The sequence below is a fragment of the Telopea speciosissima genome, chromosome 4, assembly GCF_018873765.1.
Source record: "Telopea speciosissima isolate NSW1024214 ecotype Mountain lineage chromosome 4, Tspe_v1, whole genome shotgun sequence".
Taxonomy (NCBI): domain Eukaryota; kingdom Viridiplantae; phylum Streptophyta; class Magnoliopsida; order Proteales; family Proteaceae; genus Telopea; species Telopea speciosissima.
In genome coordinates, this window is record NC_057919.1 from 34323785 (window position 1) to 34343852 (window position 20068).

The 20068-nt window shown below is 42.1% G+C and overlaps 3 protein-coding genes across 4 annotated transcripts in view; 1 reads left to right on the forward strand and 2 right to left on the reverse strand.

Annotated features, from left to right (window-relative positions):
• Positions 1–7264, forward strand: part of LOC122658819 (FGGY carbohydrate kinase domain-containing protein) — a 38361-nt gene extending 31097 nt beyond the window's left edge. For both annotated transcript variants that reach the window (XM_043853942.1, XM_043853943.1), the window contains one exon: positions 7029–7264. In XM_043853942.1, the coding sequence (XP_043709877.1) occupies positions 7029–7151 (123 nt within the window). In that variant the 3' untranslated portion in view covers positions 7152–7264. The remainder of the gene's footprint in view (positions 1–7028) is intronic.
• A 7351-nt stretch (positions 7265–14615) lies between these two features.
• LOC122659236 lies at positions 14616–15209 on the reverse strand. The gene is made up of 2 exons (XM_043854369.1): positions 14831–15209; positions 14616–14728 (listed from the first exon to the last, which is right to left on the reverse strand). Exons 1-2 carry the CDS (start codon positions 15207–15209, stop codon positions 14616–14618), a joined length of 492 nt encoding a protein of 163 aa, XP_043710304.1.
• A 2864-nt stretch (positions 15210–18073) lies between these two features.
• On the reverse strand, positions 18074–19611 carry LOC122659237. The gene is made up of 2 exons (XM_043854370.1): positions 19563–19611; positions 18074–19341 (listed from the first exon to the last, which is right to left on the reverse strand). The coding sequence occupies exons 1-2, from the start codon at positions 19609–19611 to the stop codon at positions 18074–18076; spliced, it is 1317 nt and encodes a 438-aa protein (XP_043710305.1).
• Positions 19612–20068: the final 457 nt, after the last annotated feature.

The window sequence follows — 20068 nt, forward strand, 5'->3', positions numbered from 1 at the left end:
ACACAAAAGAGTGAGAATGTGTACGAAGTGCTTGAATTCAAATGCTTAAGAGCATTCTCTAAAGAAAATTGTAGGCTCGAATGCAACCCAAGAGGGGGGTGAATTGGATTGTGACCAAATAAAACAAAATATAACAAATCAAACACAAATCCAAATTTAATCCTAAGAACATCACACAATAGCATAAAATAAAAAATAAAGACGCAACAAGTAAAGGTAGTGCCACGGAGGCAAGGAGGATATTACTAGTTTGCTTAAAGCTGATAAACTTGCAGATGCAAGAGAGAGGGAGAGAGACAATCCACACCATTGCACACAAGGATTTAAAGTGGTTTGGACCAGCCTGTCCTACGCCTACTGCCTTGATCATGGACCAAGGATTTTCTCCACTAATTGATTCTTTTCCCAGGGAAAATCAAGCCCTTATACACTCAACCACGGGCTGAGTACCCAAGCCATACATGCTTACAGGATTTCTTACCCTGGTCACACAGACCAAGGATTTCGTCTCAAGCCACACAAGCTTCTTTTTATAGTACAAATAGCTTCTTTCAAGCCTGATAACTGTAGTCTCTAAAGCGCACTATTGATCAATTATGTCCTACGTTCACGTCCACTTCCTTGATCACGGACCAAGGATTTCTCCACTAATTAATTCTTTCCCAAGCAAGAATCAAGCCCTTATACACTCAACCACGGGCTGAGTACCCAAGCCACACATGCTTAAAGGATTTCTTACCCAGGTTACATAGACCAAGGATTTCGTCTCTAGCCATACAAGCTTCTTTTTACAGTACAAATGGTTTTTTTCTTTCAAGCTTTACTCCCATATTTGTTTGCGTAATCATAGATGAATTGACTAGTGGCCGACCCCATTTAGTTGGGATAAGGCTGAGTTGTTGTTGTTTTTGATAGATGAATTGACTAGATACATTCAATGTCACACCACAATCCCGGGATAAGGGAGAGAGCTGCCCTCACGGGCGGAGATCGTAAGATCTTAAATAAATCATTACTGCATTGAACAAATCCTAGTATTAAGTAAACACGTCATACCAACATCTATTCATATATAGTCCATATTAACCCCAAAATTCACAACGTCCTTAGCAGCGGAATCAAACAAAAAGGATCATCGTAAATAGTAAGACTTTCCCCTCTTGATGGCATTCAGTGTAATAAGTACACCCCTTTTGTCTCTTCCTCATATTTACGAATTGAAACATTGTTCTTTACAAATCCCTCATCAAAACATAAGCACAAAAGAGTTAAAACTCAAATATTCACATATAAACAAACGAAAGGTCTCCCTTCTCCGCTCCTCAGTGAGCGAACTTGTTACCTTCCTCCTCCGAAGGCTCTGTAAAAAGGAAAAGGAAATTCCATGAGGGGTGAGCTATAACAGCTTAATGAGTAAGAATTACTCCAAAACAATCTCACCATTACACTCATTAATATACAATCATTATATATTCTTATGCAAGTCGTCCATACATACATGCCCATGCTCAATTATACATGCATTATATGCAAATGCATCACACAGTTTCACATATTGAATCCATACTACATTATGATACCACACCCACACACCCAAGTGGAGTGGACTTCCATCTACCGCATATGTATCTTCTCTTTACTTTGCCATAACCACATGGTGGTGGAATGGTCTCCAATCTTCACACTTCTCATCATTTATCCACTCATAGGCGGAATGACCTCCGTGTTGAATCTCCACTCCCCCACTAAGTGAGATCATCCCATCCTATCCTCAATCCTCCTACCGCCGCTAAGTGAGATACACCATAAACCGTCACATGCCCTATGTTTCATTCCCTCTCCCCCCGTTAAGTGAGGTTTCCATAATCGATATTCTAGATAGTAATTACATCCACAAAGATATGATATGCAATGATTTATCATGTAACATGATTTACTCCATATTCTATAAATATGTTCACGTTCACATTCACATCACAACACAGTCACACATCAGATAATAGTACATATCACACAACAAGGAAAGAAAGCTTTAAAGTAATTCCCACTCACAATCACGTAGTAGAATAAAAGTTGTTCACACTTGGACACTCGGGGTTGTCCAACCGCTCGTCACCTGTAGACAAAATATCACTAAACATGTGTCAAAACATCATTGGGAACCTCCGATTCCAATCCTATCGGCTTCTCCTAGCTAGAACATACAAAACAAGCGAAACAGGGCTAACCAAACTCGTCGGATGCCTAACCGGACTCGCTGGATTTTCCTATCTGGATCACCAAATGACCAACTAGACTCCTCGGATCCTGATCCCTATCCGGTTGTCTCGGTAATCGAAAATAAAAACTGGTCTGCATTCCAGAGGCTATCGGAGGCCTCAAGATGTTTATCTAGAATTCCAGTTTGCCGGATAAATTAGCTGTCTCGCAAGCTCGTGATTGTGTTCTCTCATAATGTGAGGATCTTCACAGAAAATTGGGATTTTCAGGGTTTTTCACCCCCAAACCTTAAGAGCTCGAAAGCCTAACCTTCAATACGTCAAAACTCACTTAATATAAGATTAAAACATCAAATCTACCAAGAGAACACTCATTCTAATTTTAAATTAAAAAAAACCATTCAATAGAACTTATGTTTCACCATTTCTTTGGGAAACTCCAACTCATTGTCGAATCTCTCAAAAGTACTGTTACATATAGGTTCAATACAATCTAAACAACATTGAATCATCATCAGTAGCATCATCTAAGCTCTAGGCTGAAAACCAAACAAATTCTAATAGATAATACTTCAAAACTCCTTTGAAATCTCAAGGTGATTGATGGTGCCGAAGTCTCCTGCACTCCCTAAGCAATTAGGCTTTTCTTCTTTGTCAAATCTTCCTTAAAACTCCAAGTTCTTCAATGGATTCATGGATGGAAAAGCTGTTCCTCCATTCCTCCTCTTCTTCTCTCCTTTCCTAATTAGGTGAAGTGCTGAGATATTATTCACAGTCAATTTACTAACACATCCCTTCTATACCTAGGTCATTTCTAGCCCTACTAAGCCCCTAGGGTTTCCTTGGTCCAACCCAATGGTTCACCTTTATCCCTCTTGGGCTTGGCCCCTCATATAGTATGTGCCTAATATAAATACACATGCCCATAGGATAAAATAACTTTATCATATAACTATGTTATACAACATTCACATAATATCATAATGACAAGGTTTAAATCAATAACAATAATAATAATAAAAATATCTAAAATCTAGACATGCTAAAGAGTCTATTGCCTCACCCGGAATTACAGAACTGCCAGTCTCCTATTAAAATGACAATTATCTTTCGTATGTAGATACGCTCAAGATAATAATGGTTACCATGACCTTGAACTTTTCACTTTCCAACGACCATTGTGAAGGAATGACATCCAGACGTTCCTAACTCCTATAAAAGCATTCGAATTCTATAGTTAGAAACTGGGATGTTACATTCAAGATCAGATCTCTTGGTGTATGCTTTTTGTTTTGATTATATTGCTTTGATGGATGAAACAAAAGCAGGGATAAATGTCAAGTTGGAATTATGGAGATCAACCTTGGAAGCAAAAGGTTTCAAAATAAGTAGAACAAAAACAAAATATATGGTGTGTAACTTTAGTAACAATATGACTGATAATGAGGTGGTCAAACTTATGATAGGGAGATATTGCAAAGTGAATATTTTAGGTACCTGGGCTCAATTATAAATAAAGAAAGAGAAATTGAGGATGATGTTGCACAAAGAATTAAAATAGGATGAATAAAGTGGATAGGTGTGTCCGGAATGTTGTGTGATTGAAGAATTCCTTTAAAACTAAAACGAAACTTTTATAGGGCATACGACCGGCAATGATGTATGGAGCTGAATGTTGGACAGTAAATAAACAACATATAGAGTAGGAAATTTTTCACTTTCTCTGACAATTACGGAATACCATCACTGACAATACCATCATTGATGAGGAAATTTTTCACTTTCTCAGACATAAACGGAAAGAGTCAACTGGTTATCTGGCCTTGAAACTTGACATGTCCAAGGCCTATGATAGAGTAGAATGGACCTTCCTTCTGGATTTATTCAAATTCCTTGGGTTTGATCCCCACTGGATCCGTCTTGTCTCGGCCCTCTTGCACTGCACTTTCTCTGTCAAACTTTATGGCAGCTCCTTTGATTTCTTTGAACCTACGCGGGGGCTCCTCCAGGGCTGTCCACTGAGCCCCTATCTTTTCCTACTCACAATGGAATGTTTCTCTCGGCTGCTACAGTCTTATAGGCAGTTAAATTTGTTCAAAGGAATAAAAATCTCGAGATCTGGATCAGAAATTACACATCTATGCTTTGCGGATGATACCTATCTCTTTTGCCGCGCTACCATGGCTGATGTCCACACTATTAAAGCTATTTTAAACCTTTTTGAAGCTCTTTCGGGTCAACAACTTAATATAACCAAGAGCAGCATCATGTTCAGTAAAAACACACCCCCAACTCTCAAAAAGAAAATCTATAGAGCCTTGGATATGAATGAAATGGGTACTGACTCTAAGTACCTGGGCACCACTTTGTTCCCATCCCGGTCCAAAACTCTAACACTTTCACCCATTATTTCCAGGATCCAAAATAGATTATCCAATTGGAAGGTGAGCTTCCTCTCTCAAGCAGGCCGCCTCACCCTTATTAAGGCAGTTCTCCATTCCATCCCCACATATCACATGTCCTGTTACCTCTTCCCTAAATCAGTGTGCTCTAAACTTGACTCCATTAGCTCAAACTTCTGGTACACTAACTCTCCTGCAAAGAAGCATCTATCACTTATTGCTTGGTCTTCAATTTTCCAACCAAAGCGTTCAGGTGGGTTAGGGCTTCGTACCCATTGGAACCATAACCAGGCCCTAATTATTAAGCTTGGGTGGCGTTTGCTACCGAAACCTGATTCACTCTGGGCTCGAGTTCTCAAAGGAAAATATTTTGCTAAGCAGTCCTTTCTGGACCCTTCGACCACCTTGAAAAGAGGGTCATGGACATGGAATAGTATTCGAACCATAGCCCTAACATTGCGAAGTATGGTTCGTTGGAAGATTGGTGATGGCTCTTCTGTCCATCTTTGGAATGATCCCTGGATTCCCTCTGACAATTTCACATCTCTGTCTCAAGTTATGGCCCCAATTCCACTCTATAACAACGTGCAGGAACTCCTTATTAATCGTGAGTGGAACAGACCTCTCGTGGTTTCTCTTTTTCCACAGCCAATTAGCCAAATCATTCTATCTATACCACTATCAGTCACACCCTTTGCGGATTTCATTTATTCCCCGTTGGTAAAATCAAGGAAGCTCACCACCAAGAAAATTGCGGCTTTGTTGGCAAATCAGTGTTCTCCCTTACTGGGTCATTGCTGCCGTCCTTTTGGACAAAGCTTTGGCGACTACCTATTCCTCCTAAATTCACCCTCTTTGCCTGGAAACTGTTACATGATGGTATCCCAACTCGATCCAAGTTAGTCTGGCAGGACCACTTAGCCAACACTTGTCCTTTTTGCTCGACTACACTAGAAACCCCTTGGCACCTTTTTTTCTCTTGCGAAATAACTAAAAGGATATGGGCTGCAGGGCCGCTTGGGCTACGTACGGAAAGACTCACTGGTTCCTCTCACTTGCAAGCCCTTTCTAATTTGATTCAGACCTGTATAACAATCAGTCCTACTGATTGTTCTGTTCTAAGTATCTTTTGTATCACCTTGTATTTTATTTGGATCCATAGGAACCAAATTGTTTTTGGCACTGACAACCTTAACCCACACCGGTTGATGAACAACATTATGCGATGGGTCCATGATTTGGGGCTACATCCATCGCAACTCCCTGTCCCCACCCCTTCTACACGACCCACACCTCTATCTCTAACACCACCTTACCCCAAATCGGGATATTTACAGCTGGGCACGCCGGATACATGTGTCATCTTGTCTGATGGTAGCTTCTGTCACTCCACCTCGTATGGGGGGTGGGGCTGCTTACTTATTCATAACAACAATTTTTTGGCTTCTTCTATGAACTGTGGTCCTGTAGGGTCAGCCCAGGAGGCGGAGCTGCGAGGAATCCAAGAAGGGCTCCAAAGAGCACTTCCATTGGACTGCAAAGAAGTAACTGTGTGGACAGATTCCCAGGAGGTGGCAGATTGGCTTGACCATCCTACAGATCATCTCTGGCCTTATCACCTCTACACTTGGCTTTTTGATATTTCCCAACTTATTTCATCCCTTGGGTTTGTAAAAATAATTAAACAACCTAGATCTTATCTTACTCCAGTAGATAAACTTTCCAGGTATGCAAGACTTAACAAGGTAGCTTCAGAAGACATTGATGTAAATATTGCTATTATGTTTTAATGAGTACCTTTTCTTTCTTCGCCAAAAAAAAATAAAAAAATAAACAACATATAGATAAAACTTAGTGTAGTTGAGATCAGGATGTTGAGATCGATGAGTGGTAAAATTAGAACTCATAAAATAAGGAATGAAAAAATTAGGGTTAAATTAGAAGTAGCTCCGATACATGATAAGCTGCGAGAAAGTCGTTTGAGGTGGCATGGACATGAGCAAGGCCTTTAGATGCTCTAGTACGGAGGAGTAATTTGTTTCAGAATGAAGGAGCTAAAAGAGCCAGTGGTAGGCCTAACATAACTCTAGGAGAAGTGGTGAGGAAAGCCATGCATAGCTTAGGCCTTGTAACAACTATGACTTTGAATATACATTAATATAAACACTTAGATACATTCTGAAGCTGCTCTCCCCTGTGGACTATATTTAATTTTCACTCTTGCACTTTCTCTTTCACAACAGTTTTCGTGTTCCGTTTTGGCACTTCAAAGAGTATCTGTATCCAGCAGTATGGTAGAAATGGTTTCAAAGGTTTTAACTGAGGCATTTTTGAAAAGGGTTTTGAAAATTATGTTTCTCTTTTGGATGCAGAAGAATTATAATTTAAATTCTGTAACTTTCTACAGGTCATCTATCCTTCTAAGGATCCAAGGGTAAAGAAGTACCATGATGTCAAATATCGGGTTTTTCGGGAGCTTTATGAGCAGCAGCTGTCTCATCGTAAAACCATGGCTGAAGCATTTGCGTAGATGCTTCTGTTGCTGAAGGTTAAACCATTCACTATTCAGATATCCAGCAGTGGTTTAAATGTAGAATAGCAGCTCAGGAATGAATTTTTGCTGCACAAAACCTGTTCACTGGTAACTTTTTGGAGTGTAACTTGGTCAATTGCAAGATTCAGCTTCAGTTTGCCTCATTTATTTTAATTTTTCGATCGGGATAGTAATTCATAGTGGATAGAAAAATATTCAGATCATGACATTATATAATAATGCACCTTTTCAAATGGTCCAACATACCTAGAGATGTTCTACCATTTGAATGACAAGGCCACAGGGGAAAATAAGTTTGTTTTGAACTAGATGTGGATTTCCTTCTTAAATCGCTTTTTCCATCGTTTTCTTTGGATAAAATGATTTATCCATCCCAGTTGCATTTTTACGTATTAACATGATTTTTGTTTGGAAGTTAATGAAGTTGAATGATTTTCGAATCAATTAGTTTAAAATGAAAAACATCTGTTTTTACCTATCCCAACCCCACCCCCCCACAAAAAAAAAAAAAAAAACTGTTTTGCTGTCTTTTCATAGTGATGTCAACTTTGTGTTGTGTACTTAGATGATAAATCTGTCCAGTTTCAGGAATTGGAGTTTCTCCATTGTTAATGTAAATAGATTTTACCATTGGCTCTATATCTATAATGGCTGAGCTGAAATTTTATGAATATGTTAACAACTTTTTCTTAAAAAAATTATTATTAGTGTGCCATGTTGTTAGCATTTCATCCTTCAATCATGTGTCAAGTTTGAGCCTGTATATAATCACGCTTTTCTACTTGTTCAAACAGAGGTTGATAAATGGATTGTAAGCTTTAAAAAAAAAAAAATGGACTGCCGAGAATACAGATTATATGGTAGCCAACAATCAAAACGGACCATCCATATCCACCTTCTGTTTGGCAAAGAAAAGATGTACCAGTGAACAAAACCATTTCATTTCAGAGATTAGAACAATTGTAACGTTGGTTCAGTGGGAATGCACGCTATTGTGCTTAGACTTTGGCATTAAATCTGATGAAGCTCACCCTCCCTTACTGATGTTTGAAGTTTCAGCAGGAAAAAAAATCATGGCAAAATGAAGCATTTAAAAATGTACAAAAATCAATGTTAGAAACCAATTAGATGACTGAAGCAATGAAGGGAAAACTGAAAAGTCCAACATGTGGAAGGAGATGGTCCAAATAGGCCCTTTTTTTTAATGCTTCATTTTGCCATGAATTGTTTGGTTAGCAATGAAGTAAAATGAAATTTTATACGGTTCAATTAAATAAAATGGAATAAAAAAGGGTCGTTGTTCTCTGTGGGGGGAGCGTGGTCCCTACATACGCACAGGAGCCAATGAGAGTGCCCACATTGGCATCATGGGGGTGGAATTTCCTCCTTTCATGGGGCCGGGGTGGTCATTTCACCCTCCTTTGTGATTGGGCATGGGCAGTACACGACGAAGTATTTTCTTCCATGAAAAAATATGGAAAAACAGAACACTACCTGGTTGCGTGGCCTCTGTGCCCTAACACAGGAGCATAAAATTACTGTTCTACTCCATAAAATAAAAAATTCCATCTATGTTGATATCCTTACATACGCTTTCATTGGCCCCCCAACAGAGCTTCTGCCTCTTGAGCATTCCCTGCATCCTCAAAATTTGTATCCCACTTGTTGAGAGTAATAAGACGTGAGTCTTAAAAGTTGATGGATACCAAATTAGCCAGAAAAAATTTCTTCTTCTTAGCCACCACCACCACCACAATTATCATTTCCATTTTCTCTCTGATACATGATTTGCCTTTTTAGGGGATTCTGTGTTATTTTTCGTTTATGTGACTTCATGTTGTTCATTCTCATTACTAATCTTTTGAATTCGTTACTTTCCACTTTGTCTAACAGGTTTTGTTTTGAGTTTTTTTCTTGTTTGAATGATGTTTTGTAATTTGTTCACACCCCCCCTCTATGTGCTCTTTCGGGTGGTCTTCACTGTAATCCGGCTATGGCTCCCTACAGGACGATGCTCACACAAGGATGATCTCAGTCTCACACCAGGTCTCTCACAACGGTTTGGTCTCCTGCACCTTTTCCACTCTTGAATCTAGTTCCATTTTTTCTTCCCCTCTTTTGACATGTTGTACATCCTATGGCCTCTTTTAGCCTCTTCCACATAATTTCATCTCTACTTTACACCACTGACATCTATTGCATCTTTTCCACTTTTGAATGTTGTCTCTTTTACTTCCCCTCTTCTGACATGTTGTACTACCTTTGGCATTTTTCCACTCAATTTTCTCCCTATGTTACACCATTGACACATTTCCAGAACCCTCTACCAACTACCACTAAAAATCATCCATGTTCTTCTCACTATCACCACTCCTTAAGTCTTTCTCATAAGTTTCCCACCCTATATACAACCCTACTGCTTCTTAATTCCCCTCACAGTTCACTACTACGTACAACTCTCTACCACGTTCTATCTCTTTTCTTAACTTGGAAGCTATTGTTTTGACCATGACAATACTCTGGTGGGACCATTCTTTATTACCCTGCATCAAAACAATCCCTCCACTCTTTAACTCTTCTTAAATTTACCCCTTGATTCATTTTGGGTCGCTTTCGCCATCTACACTTCATTTCTCTCCCTCCACCTTTCTCTCCCCTTCACTTTTCATTGAGTACATTCCATCTACTTTGGTTCCTTGTTAGGGGACCATGCCACATGACCATATGTTTTCTTCTCAAAAAAGCTCCACGAGAACCACGAATGCTCCTCATCATCACCACAAGTACAAAAAATGTAAGCATGCAGGCAACTACAATTCCAGTAACTGTCACGAAGGCAAACCTTTACTCCCCCTTATTAGAGTGAATAATGATCTTCAATTTATTCATAGTCCCAAAAGGGATATATATACATGACATACAATTAGGTTTAAACAAGGTAACCCAATATTGGGTGATACAAAGAATATTGGATGACTAAAGTAAAGCATATATAATCCACATGTGATGACCAACCGATTGTGTTACTATAGATAGGTTGATCCATATCACATGTGATAATAATCCGAGAAAGGCAGGTAAATCGTCTCCAGTGATCTTTCTCTCAATACCCCTTACTACTACCTCCACAAAACCTCACCTACAGCCTCTTAACCACACTTTACTTGGATAAGTGGTTGGTTGCTCCAATTCTCCTAGTAATCTAGGTAATCATCTTCTGTCTTTGTGGGACAAATACCATTTTTGGAGAACCCTCGTCCTATCTAATGGGACCTTTGAAATTTCTTTTATCACTGCTGAGGACTGCTCCACTGTCCTTGAAAAATTGCCTTGGTGGTTTAACAAATATTTGCTTCATGTTTATTCGAAGAAGCCTTCAAACATCAATACCCAACCTTCCAAATTTGTATTTCCTCTTTGGATACAACTACTTTCAGTGCCTGCAGTGTGTTTTTCTTGGGAAATTATTCACAAAGCCGCTTCAGCCATTGGTATCCCAATCATGATCGATTTATACTGGGAAAAACTTGGTCTCCCTCCCTTCTCTTCTTGCATCAAAGTTCTCTTTCCGGTGATGCGACCCATTTCTCAAACCATTACTACCATTGATCCTAATGGCAAGACATACCACGTTTGCATAAAATATGAAATCCACCTGTTTTGTTTCCGTTGTGGTCTTCTCACTCACAGTCTCCCTGGCTATCCCGGAAATGTTGCAGCCTTTCACTACCCCAAAACTACTGATGACTTAAGAATGTTGAAACAATACCCGAACTGCCCGAATGCCAAAGCTGAGAATATTACCATCCCCACCCCCTCTCTCTCACTGACAACCATGATGGGTGTACTGGTAGCAGTGCTTCCCCCATCCCCCCAAGGATGTGCCATGTTCTACAGTAACACCTGGGATATCATCTTTTGAGACTCCTACTCCCTCTTCCACAACGGTTTCATCCCAAACTTCTGAGAGGTTGAGGATATCAATGGGAACACTTGCAGCCTGCCACAACCACAGCTGACCCTCCCCATTCTTGAAGAAGGTGAAATCCCGAACTCACCTGACCTCATCAACCTGGAGGAACTCTGGTCTGAGGATTTTGCAATGAAATCTCGCAATGTCTCGACCCATTACCTAACCTCAATTCCACACGTCCCAACCTGAATCTCTACCATGATAACCACCAATGTCCCATCTTACCCATTACAGATTTGGAACAAAACAATTCTCTCACGGACCAAACTTTTACGAGCCCAAATTTTGACCCCTTTGACCCCACCATATATTTGAACCCTGACTTTGACTTCAATTTCATTCCCACCCCCCATGCTGCACAACCCCAAGATACTCACTTAAATCACTCACCACCTATCACATCACACCAACCATTTAATTTTTACAGCCCCAACACACCCCACCCACAACTAAACTATTTATACCCCTTCTATCCATTCTAAACCTCACCATACCTATACTTAAATCCATACATCCAACATTCCGCATTTCCAAACCCTCTCACACCACTACCCCATAACCTAGCCAACACCATCCCAACCACATCATCAAACCCCAACCCTGAATCTCAACTTAACCCTCTCAATAACCCTCCCTATAACCCTATCCACACTGTCAGAGTCCGAAGATTTAAGAAACAACCCAAGCTAAGGATCCCTTCAATTACCAAAAAGATTAAGCAACTCAAACGGTTGGAAAAGTGGTGGAATTTTCTAACACTGCATGTCACGCCCCTATCCCTACCTTATGCTGTAAGCACAGTTAAGAGGGTGATTAGGATGACATGCGTCACCCCAACTCTTACCAGGATCAACGACATAATGTCCCAAAGCATAGTTACCACCCAAGGACCCACCTAAATAATTACATTTGAGCAAAAGAAATAAATATTCCATTCATTGTCAGAGTTATCGTAAGCGAAAATAATATTTATATAAGTAGTTACAGTATGTTCAGTTGTCAAAGTGATAATATAATAGTTAGTGCTGACACCAGCTGACCATGACATAACTACTCAAAACAATAATAAGTTATTACAGAAAGTATTTATAATGGGCATAAAGCCTCAAAAGAATCAAAAGGAGGAGACAACACCCCCAACAACATCAGTTCCCATAAGCACAATCATCACAGGGGCAACCATCGCCGTGTTCCTCTGACACGTACTCAGGCTCCTCTGCGCCAATACTATAGTACTCCGCCGACTGTACATCTAGGCCGGCCATGTAACCATCACCTGGATCAAAATCTAAAAGTTGTGTACATAGGAGGTTAGCTCCATTGAGCCAGTGAGGGGGAAAGGGGAGTGCACATACATACAATCACACATAGTCCATGATGCATGTAATGTAAAGTATATTTTCCACCTAACAAATAGTCTAAGTCATGGTATATGCTACTGTGATAACTCGGGAGACACTGAGGGTCACTTATCCTATCGCCCCAGTGAAATCTCAATTATCACAAGGGAGCCTACGCCGGTAGAAGCCATAGACTACTCAGTGGCAGACCACGATAGCCGACACTACCCCTGACCTGGCCTCTCCCGCCTCCATAGACATCAGGTGCTCAGACTATCCAGCACATAAACCCCTGTTGGCAAGGGTTGTAGCAAAAGAGAGCATAAATCCTAGCCACAGATATACTACATGTATTTTCTATCGTCCCGAGAGGTAATCCGGGTGCATCAACGTCCCATTCCATCTAGTACCCGGGTGCCAGCACAGCACGACGCATACAGACCAGGATGGTAAGCAGTGAATATAATGATAAGAAATTCAGGGTTTCGACACCGACACACCCGGCACCGTAACCCAATATAATAAATTAAAGCAATATGTCCTCACATCATCAATTCATACAAATCATAATTTTATATGCAAGAATGCAACATAGCAAGAATGAATGCAGCACATACACCATCATATAATCTATGTAATTATACTTCTGCATGTATATATCAAGCCCAAACATCACCCAAAGTCCACTCACAGTTAGTCTGCTTGTCGTTCGATGAGGTTTGTTCTAATGCACGCACTCCTGTACAGATCCCAAAGTTTGAGGATACGTGAAAGTAGTGTTAGAAGTATATAGGTGGGTCCCACAAAGGGTCCCAATAGTTTAATTGAAGTTTGGGTTAAGACAGCAGGGGCGGATGTAGGAACGGAGTCAGCCAGGTGAGTCCGATCGTGGATCCGTCCAGGCCATACCTTGAGAATGCATGGAACGGACTCACGGGTGGATGCGGAACATGGATCCGCTCGTGCATCCGTCCAAACCCTGAGATTTTCCAGAGAGCGACCTGAGCTATGGGCGCTTCACTCAAGTGGGTCTGCTCGTGGCTCCGCCCAGAATAAACAGCCAGGTTAGGCTGAACGGACTAACGAGCGGATGCACGATAGTGAGTTCGGTCATTCGTCCATCACCTCCAGCCCTTCATTCATGGATCCATAAAGGTCCTAGGGTTAAGGAGGTGAGTCCAAACCTTCGTTGGAGGTCCAATATTCATAGCCCTTTAAATGATTTAGGGGAAAATCAAAACATTGGATCCATACCCAGGGTTCTTCCCAACCTGAGCTAGGTTTCCAATGCTTGAACAACATTTAGGTTAAATAATCCATGGAAACATTCAGGGAAGAGGATTAAGGTCTCAAAGGGAGCATTTAATGAGGTTTAATGGGTTTCCAAGAGAACCCCCAAGCTTGGAATCGATCCTAAGGGATTCTCCAAACTCAGAAATGAAAAAGAGAGGGAGAAGGATGAGGGCATTTACCTCAAGGATGGTTTAATGGATGATTTCCACTCCTACAGTCCCCTTCCAAGCTCTCCTCCACAGCTCCCATGTTTTAGGTTGGTATAGAGAGTAATGAGGCTTGAAGACTAAGCCTTAGTCTTAAATCATATCCCACTTAGGGCCTATTGGGCTTGGGCATTATGAGTCAAAACTCATTCAAGAGGTCTATTTAGCCAATGGGTCCACCCTTATAGCAACCCACAAGCCAAGGAGAACTAGGATGAGGCCTAAACCTTGTTTAGGTGTCTAGTTAGGATGTTTGGGGCACGGGGTGTGGGTCCCACACTCCCACCTAAGAAACACACAAGGTCCTTAAACAGCACGAGCGGACTAACGGGTGGATTCAGTCTTGGTGAGTAAGGGCAGAAACTTAAGAAAATTGGTCGGGCTTTGGCCCACACTTCAAGGCCAACAAGGGAAAAACATACCAACACTCACAAGGGCAGTATCTTACCCCCGACCGTCACGACGGGTCCTTCGTGATCCCGAATAGTTTCTCAATTGCGATGCTAAGCTCATCGCCAAAGGAGGTGTCTAGCTGTGGGGATACAGGGAACGCCTTCCGATACCCTTCACTCCAAGGACTCGTGCTAGGAGGATGATTGAAGAAGTCGTCATCAATAAATCTTCCCCACTACCGGTTAAGGAACCTCTCCTCCATAGGCAGGCTCGTGAACTGGTCAATGATCTTGTGGCTTGGTTTGACCACAAGGGAAAATAGCTCGCCAGCGTACACAGCAGTAGAATCTACACATCATAGGGGAGAAAAATTATAATTAATAGTAAATTCGGGCGCAGATGTAACATCCTCCCCACCTTATAAAAATTCCATCCCTGAAATTATCGTACTTTGCAGGAATCCAAGGGAAGGGTACTTTGCTCGCATTTCCACCTCGGCTTCCCAAGAGGCTTCTTCTTCTGTGTGGTTGCACCACTTCACCTTCACATAATTAATAGGTCTATTGCGGAGATTCACCACCTTGCTGTCCAAAATCTTCTCAGGCTGTTCTTTATATGACATATCTGCTGCCAGCTCTGGTGGTTCCTGAGATAGAACATGACTGGGGTCATGTACATACTTTCGTAGCATAGACACGTGGAAGACATCATGCACGCCATCCAAAGATGATGGAAGCGCCAACCAATAAGCCACCGATCCAATCTTCGCAAGAATCTCATAGGGCCCAATATATCTCTGGCTTAACTTTCCCTTCTTGTTGAACCGCATCACGCCCTTAGTAGGCGACACCTTAAGAAACACTTTGTCACCAATTAGGAATTCTAGATCCTTCCGTCTTTAATCTATATAGCCCTTCTGCCTAGATTGTGTCGCTTTGATTCGCTCGCGGATCAAGTCCACCTTCTCACAGGTTGTCTGGATCAATTCTGGCCTAAGGATATGCCGCTCACCTACTTCATCCCAGTACAATGGAGTACGACACTTCTTCCCATATTGAGCCTTAAATGGAGCCATTCTGATAGTAGCTTGATAATTGTTATTGCAGGCAAATTCGATAAGCGAGAGATATGCTCATCCCAATTACCTTGCATATCAATGGCACAGGCTCAAAGCATGTCTTCCAATGTTTGTATTATCCTTTTCGACTGCCGGTCGGTCTGTGGAAGGAAGGCAGTGCTAAAACTCAATAGGGTACCCATAGCTTTCTGGAATCCACCCCAAAACTTGGATGTGAACCTGGGATCCCGATCTGAGATAATGCTAACTGGAACTCTGTGCAGGCGGACCACGTTATCAATGTACAAGCGGGCTAGCTTATCCATAGAATAGGTGACCTTGATTCGGATGAAATGAGCTATCTTCGTCAGTCTATCCACAATAACCCATAGAGCATCGACACCTCTGGGTGTACGGGGTAGTCCTATGACGAAGTCCATGGTGACATGTTCCCACTTCCATTTTGGCATGGGCAATGATTATAACAGGCCATGGGGCCGTTGTCTATCTGCCTTCATTTGCTGACAAGTGAGACACCTAGCCACAAATTCAGCTGCGTCCCTCTTCATTCCACTCCACCAGTAATGTCCTTTCAAATCCTTGTACATTTTTGTACTTCCTGGGTGAATTGAGTAGGGAGATTCATCATGTGCTTTCGACAATACTTCCTTCCTCAGCTGATCGTCTTTAGGAACACATAGGCGGTCCCTAAACTTGAGAATGCCGCTATCTGTCAATGTGAAATCTAGATCTCATTGTGTGTCACCCTGGATAGCTTCGATAATTTCCTGAAAGCGTTCATTCGAAGCTTGAGCTGTCTGAATTTTCTCAATTAGAGTTGATTGCACCGATAATGCTGCTAGGGATAGTGTAACACCCTCTACCAATAACTCCAAATCCATCCTTCTAGCTTCTTCTATAAGCTCGTTACTGACAGCCAAGGATGCGATGGATAAGGTCTGGGATTTTCGTCTAAGAGCATCTGCCACAACATTTGCCTTATCCTGGTGGTAATGGATGGTGCAATCGTAGTCCTTCATGAGTTCCAACCAGCGCCTCTGTCTCATATTAAGTTCCTTTTGAGTAAAGAAATATTTGAGGCTTTTATGGTCGCTGTAGATCTCACTCTTCTCTCCATATAGATAGTGTCTCTAGATCTTTAGAGCAAAGACCATAGCCGCCAACTCTAGGTCATGAGTCGGGTAATTTCTCTCATAATCCTTCAGCTGACGAGAAGCGTAGGCTACCACTTTATCATCTTGCATCAAAACACGGCCGAGGCCCATTTTAGATGCATCACAATAGACTACCATCCCTCCGGTACCATTTAGAATGGTAAGTACCGGAGCTGAAACCAGTCGTTGCTTCAGATCCTGGAAGTTTCTCTTGCAGTCGCCTAACCACTCGAACTTCACTCCCTTTCAGGTCAGTCGAGTCATAGAAGCAGAGATTTTTGAAAAGTTCTCGATATTGTAGCTGGCTAGATCGAGGAAACTGTGAATATCTGCCACGTTCTTGGGTGTCTCCCAGTCAACTACTGACTGTGCCTTGCTGGGGTCAACTTCAATACCCTTCATAGATACCAAATGGCCTAGGAAAGCCACTTGCTGTAACCAAAAGTCGCACTTGCTAAACTTAGCATATAATTGCTTTTCTCTCAAGCGCTGCAGCACAAAACGAAGTGATCAGCATGTTCTTCTTCGCTCTTGGAGTAGACTAGGATGTCATCAATAAATATGATGACGTACTTATCCAGCACATCGTGAAATACCTTGTTCATTAGCTCCATAAAAGCTGACGGGCCATTGGTCAGTCCGAAGGACATAACCAGAAACTCGTAGTGTCTATATCGCGATCTAAACGTGGTTTTACTAATGTCACTACCTCTAATCTTTAGCTGATGATACCCCGAGCGGAGATCAATCTTGAAAAATACCCTTGCGCCTTGCAATTGGTCGAACAGATCATCGATCCTAGGCAGCGGGTATCGATTCTTGATCGTAAGCTTGTTGAGTTCACGGTAGTCAATGCACATACTCATACTACCGTCCTTCTTCTTGACAAACAAGACCGGTGTACCCCATGGAGAAACACTTGGCCTGATAAAACCCTTCTTCAGCAAATCGTTAAGCTATTCTTGAAGTTCTTTCAGTTCTAATGGGGCCATTCTATATGGTGCCTTAGACACTAGAGCGGCACCGGGCATCAGATCAATCATAAATTCTGTCTCTCGATCCGGTGGTAACCGTGTGAGGTCATCCGAAAAGATGTCAGGAAAATCTCTTACTACACTTATCTCTTCCATAGGTGTGACCTTGGCTTCAGTATCCAACACAGAGGCTAAGTAACACTGACAACCCTATGCTAAGAGCTTCTGAACTTGGAGAGCCAAAATGATTGTCTTCCTAGGATTTTTTACTTTGGCTACCCTTGAACACAAATTCATTATCTTCTCCTGTCCTGAAGAGTATCTTTCTCTCAACATAAATCAGGCTAGCTCCGTGAGTGGACAACCAATCCATTCCCAGAATTACATCAAAGTTTCTCATATCTAGACTGATCAAACTGGCCTCAAGCCCATGGTTGCTCACTCGAACAGGGCAAGAGTTAAAGGCTTGGTCAAGCTCGACCTTGCTTCAAGTCAGTGTACTGACTATTAACTTTTGCTCCATACTGGCCAGTTCAATTGGTAATTTCTCGGCAAAGGAGGGAGATACAAAGGAGTGTAACGCCCCCAAGTCAAATAACACATATGCAGGTAAGGAGCACACAGAAATCATGCCTGATAACAACGAATAGCCAAGCATGATAAACTCAACATAAGAAATTTTACTAAGGTGGTTGAGTACAATACCTATGATGACGCCAAGGTCAGACTGGGCTTCTTCATGAGTAACAGAATAAACTCGCCCCTGAGTCTTGCTTGTTGGAGGAGGAACAAGTGGACGAATAGCAGTCTTGGCCTGGGATGCCCTGGAAGTCATAACTGGCCATGGACCTGGTTGTCGCGGTTGTGGACAATCCTTGGCCATATGGCCAGACTCCTTGTAGTTGTAACAAACAAGAGTCTGGGTCCCGTAATAAGGAGCAGATGTAGCTTTAGGCACTTGAGCCGCATCGGGTCTACGGGACTGAATTGGAGCTACATGGGTGTAAGCCCCTCTCCTCTGGAACTTGTTGGGTCCCCTAGAGTTATGAGATGACATTGGCCTCTTGCCTGCTTGTATGGCCCTATTATTTTCCCTCTGCTGATCTTTTATCAACTTGGCAGCTTCAACCACTTCTGCATAGGTGGGGTACTTGTGTTGTACCACAGATGTACTCAGGCTGGCTCTAAGCCCTCTTTCAAACCTTCTTACCTTCACGTCGTCAGTTTTCAAGTGTGTCGGAGTAAAGTAGAAATACTCCTCAAAGATTTGTTGATATTCAAAGATCGACTTGGATCCCTGACTGAGGCACATGAATTCAATCTCTTTCTTCTCTAGAAAATTTCTTAGGAAGTAGTTCTCAAGAAAAGCTTCCTTAAATTGATCCCAAGTTACATTGGGGTATTTGACCCAGAAATGCTCCTTCGAGGAACGCCACCAAGCATCAGCGTCACCTCGGAGTTGGAAGGTAGCATATTGAATCTTCTCGAGATCACTACACGGTAGCACCTCAAAGATCCTTTCGGGGTCCCGTATCCAAGTAGCCGGGAACATGGAGTCATGGATCAACTTGTAAAAAGTAGGAGGAGGATGCTTTTGAAACTTCTCAGAAAGTTTGGAGGCATCAGCCCATTCCGGTATCACATTTCTGATCGGTAAGGCAGCCGGAGGGGGAGGAGGTGGATTTCGGTTCACTTGTGTTCCAGGAACTTCATTTGCAGCCGGCCTAAGAGGAGGGATGATAGGAGGGGTGTTAGCTGTGGGATTTGGGACTTAGTGCACCAGAGGTGGCACTCTTGGTCCTTCCTGACCAACATTTTGAAGCTGGGCAGTCATATTCTGCATAAATGTGCATTGTTTTATCTGGGAATCCCGATGTTCCCTTTACATATCGCGCAGAATGTTCCCTAGGAGTGCGGCAACATCCGTATTAATGTTCACCAGAGGCGGTGTAGGCAAACCTTCCTCGAAACATTACCGGCGTCTTCCCTAGGAGGGGAACGATTCCGGTTGCGAGTATTGACCATGATTTAGCACCTGATATATTTAAGATGCGTCACATGTTAGCACAAAGATAAGGAATCAAGTGTATGGTAAAGAACCTTAAGGGAAGCAAGCACAATTCTATATAAAGTGTGTGTAACATCACACAAGAGGAACTAGGGACCCTAAAAGTAAGGCTGGGCAAAAAATATAGGCCAATAGCCCTTTAGAACATGGACGGATCCACGGATGGATCAAATCCTCTGAGTCTGGTTGTGACTCCGTTCGCAAAGTTAGCTTGGGCGGACCAACGGGCGGATGCGGAATGTGAGTCCGTTCGTTCATCCATTTTCAGGGTGTCCATTGGCTGAGAGGACCTGGGTCGAACGGATTAGCGGACGGATCCTTGGATCGTGGTTCCGTTCGTTCGTTCGTTCGTTCACTCAGTACAAAAGATGAAAGGTCAAGATTTTTATGCTCAGCGGATTCACGATAGTGAGT